Source organism: Rhincodon typus, unplaced genomic scaffold, assembly GCF_021869965.1.
Source record: "Rhincodon typus isolate 14 unplaced genomic scaffold, sRhiTyp1.1 hic_rhity00016588, whole genome shotgun sequence".
Lineage (NCBI taxonomy): Eukaryota > Metazoa > Chordata > Chondrichthyes > Orectolobiformes > Rhincodontidae > Rhincodon > Rhincodon typus.
This window is the reverse complement of record NW_025982226.1, coordinates 1,643-5,062: the sequence shown is the minus strand read 5'-3', so window position 1 is coordinate 5,062 and position 3,420 is coordinate 1,643. Positions and strand designations below refer to the sequence as shown.

Sequence of the window (3,420 nt, the reverse complement as noted above, 5' to 3'; positions counted from 1 at the left end):
GGAGCAGGAAGGCTGACGTTTTGGGCCTAAACCCTTCATCAGAAAAAGATGAAGGGTCTGATGAAGTTTTCTGATGAAGGGTCTAGGCCCGAAACGTCAGCCTTCCTGCTCCTATGATGCTGCTTGGCCTGCTGTGTTCATCCAGCTCTATACCTTGTTATCTCAGATTTTCCAGCATCTGCAGTTCCTACTATCTCAGATAACAGAGGCAGCCTGGGCAGAAGGGGTATTATAACAGCCATGGATCAGGAACTTTCTCCCAAGGGGTGGACTGATTCATTACCAAAAAACAAAACGAAGTACCTAGATTTCAAAATGGCCTTGATTCCATCCACAAAGCAATATGAAAGATCTGTAAACATTAATCAAATGATACCTATAAAAAGTGGAAGTGTAATTTGGTGGCTAATGTTTCAGCACCGTTTATTCCTGAGATTAATTAAGCTCGGATAATGCCTTAAACGTGAAGTACTTGGAAGTTCTGGGCCACCCTATGAGCCATGGCTGGGAGTATAATGTCCTGGAGTGCAGGTCCAAGCTGAGGGCATCAGCATGAGCTGCATGTGAAATCACGGTCCATATAGTGGCACCCGTTTTGGCCTAAGACAGTGCTGCAGAGATTGACACGTTGCTTGGACACAGACAACCTTGATGTGTGCTACTCAGACAAATATCTATTTTTGTCCAAGTACCCATTCAAAAGGATCCAACAGCAAACATACACATAGGCCTCACAGTGAAGGCCAATAACACATTCGGCAGGTGTAAAGATGGCCGTAGAGACTGTTAAGTAACAGCAGAGAAAAGAAAACTGACAAACGTTTCTAGGGCAGGTCCCAAGTGTGAGAAATGAGGGAGAAACACCAGGTACTTTTTGAGACCAGACTCTGAAAACAGTGACATTCCCCTTGTCAGTCTGGACCACTGACTATACTGACTTATGTGGAAGTTGAAGGAGGAAGAATTGATGGCTACTCTGGGTTACACAGCCCAACTGTAACTTTGCCCTATGAATTCAAAGTTCTATGCAGTGATAGAATACTAAGAGCAGTCCTGTTGGGTTTCTTGGCTTTAGGTTATATGAAAACACCCTGGTAGACATTCTGCATCAGGCTACCATTGCTGAAATTATTTGCATAACAGTCTATTTTATAATATACTGCAGGTTCGACACACTTAGAGAGGCTCAGTCTCTGCTACTTACAAATGGCAAATAAATTCATATTTCTAATGGGGAGTAGGACCTGTCACACTACATCAGACGATGAATAATCAGGAATGGGTTATGTAATAAAGTGCTTTACCTTGAAGAACATCAGAGTACTGTGTGAATACACTGTAAAAAACCTTCTGATCATTCCCTTTATGAGAATGCAAAAAAGTCTCATTATAAATACAAATTTAAGTATAAATTACAACCTAGGAAACACCTAGAATCACCAAAATTATACATTGAAAAAGTGCAATCAGATAGAAAATAAATGCATCAGATGTTGAGGTTAGTTGCTAGTGATAGTGCACAAAAGTGTGGCGCAACAGTTCCTCTGCTGATGGCCTCTGCTTTGCCTCCACAAATATCTTTTTCAAAAAGTCCCGACTGTGGTCTGACACATGAGATGGCAGCTGAGGATTCGTCGGCTGAGTGGCGATCTTGAAGATGGCTGCCATGGCTTCAAACTCAGCCCAAGGGGGCTTTTCAGTGAGCATCTCCACAACTGTGCAACCAACACTCCTGCAAACGTGAAGAGGCAAAAACAAAGCCAAAACTCATACTGCTGGTTCTCTGAACAGAAATCCCAAACACCTCAAATAAACGTAAAGAAAAGCAATGATTCCCAGAAAAAGGAGTCTTAGGTTAAAAAGCCCAGGTTCGGAGAGCTGGTATTTCTCTCCCAAGTTACTGAGGAGAGTTGTTGTAGTGGGGTGGTGGTGGGGGTGATGATGGTGGCGGGGAGTGGTGAGGTGTTTGAGGCTTGGACATTTATTTTCAACGGATTTGCTGGACACTAGGAAGGTATCAGTCAAATTAGAAACAAGCTAATATGGTGGCTATAATCAAAAAGAGATCAACAGAGACACAATCAAGCACAGACCAATTAATCCTACTTATAAATTTTCATTGCTATAAAAAGTAAGTATTTGCATAAATCATGTTTTCAATGCTGTAGGAATCTTAGGATCTATTTAAACAAAAGGTACGGGCAGATTGATGGAGGCTGCAATTTCACGCATGTTAAATGCAAAGTGTAAGATACACGATAGCAACACACTGTTGCTACTCAGAGTCAGTGGTGGAGGGATTGAATGTTGTGGATGTGGTACAATAAGGCGGGCTGCTTTGTCCTTAATGGTGTTGAGCTTCTCAAGTGTTGTTGAAGCTGCACCCATTCATGCAAGTAGGGAGTATTCTATCACACTTGACTTGTGTCTTGCGACCTGTGGAAAATGACTCTGTGGAGTCAGGTGGTAAGTTACTCACGCAGTATTCCTAACCTCTGCCCTGGTCTTGTAGCCATAGTATTTATATGGCTAGTCCAGTTCAGTTTCTGATCAATGGTAACCCCAAGATGTTGGTAGGTGGAAATTCTCAGATGTCATTGCCGTTGAATGTCAAAGAGCAATGATTAGATTCTTTCTTGTTGGAGATAGTAACTGCCTGGCATTTGTGTGGTGCGAATGTTACTTGCCATTTGTCAGCCCAAACCTGGATATTGTCCAGGTCTTGCTACATTTGGACATGGACTGCTTCAGTACATGAGCAGTTGCTATTGGTGCTGAACATTGTGCAATCATTGGCAAACGTCCCCACTTCTGACCTTATGATGGAGGGAAGGTCATTGATGAAGCAGCTGAAGATGGTTGGGCCTAGGACACTACCCTGAGGAACTCCTGCAGAGATGTCCACTCTGAGGTTAAGTATGATTGGTCTCATTCATAAAACTTTAATTCCGGTCTTATCAACTTACCAGATATCTGCTTTTCTGCCATAACCTTCACCACTGATCACTTCTGGGCTCATCCAGTACGGTGTGCCAGTGACCGACTTCATGCCTGTCCCTGACAGACAGATCGTCTGCAACCTTCTACTGGCACCAAAATCTCCCAATTTAACATTACCAGCGGAATCCCGTAAAATGTTTGCTCCTTTAAAACAAAATACACCATTTCAGTCTGAGATAGTAAGAACTACCGATGCTAGAGTCAGAGATAACACTGTGTGGAGCTAGAGGAACACAGCAGGCCAGGCAGCATCAGAGGAGCAGGAAAAGCTAACATTTCGGGTCGGGACCCTTCTTCAGAAAAAAATGAAAAAAATTCTTTTCTGAAGAAGGGTCCTGACCTGAAACATCAGCTTTCCTGCTCCTCTGATGCTGCCTGGCCTGCTGTGTTCCTCCAGCTCCACACTGTGTACACTATTTC

The 3,420-nt window shown here is 43.2% G+C and overlaps 1 protein-coding gene across 1 annotated transcript; it reads right to left on the bottom strand.

Annotated features, from left to right (window-relative positions):
* Positions 1-132: 132 nt before the first annotated feature.
* Positions 133-3,201, bottom strand: LOC125482761 (mitogen-activated protein kinase kinase kinase 2-like). Its single transcript, XM_048594896.1, has 2 exons — positions 2,967-3,201; positions 133-1,732 (listed from the first exon to the last, which is right to left on the bottom strand). The coding sequence occupies exons 1-2, from the start codon at positions 3,047-3,049 to the stop codon at positions 1,507-1,509; spliced, it is 309 nt and encodes a 102-aa protein (XP_048450853.1). The 5' UTR covers positions 3,050-3,201; the 3' UTR covers positions 133-1,506.
* Between the last annotated feature and the right edge of the window lie 219 nt (positions 3,202-3,420).

Excerpts from the sequence above, each read along its gene's own strand:
- LOC125482761 (XM_048594896.1), bottom strand. The coding sequence starts at position 3,049 with ATGAAGTCGGTCACTGGCACACCGTACTGGATGAGCCCAGAAGTGATC. Across the intron at positions 1,733-2,966 it reads GGCAGAAAAGCAGATATCTG|GAGTGTTGGTTGCACAGTTG; the intron begins GTAAGTTGATAA and ends TCACGTTTGCAG.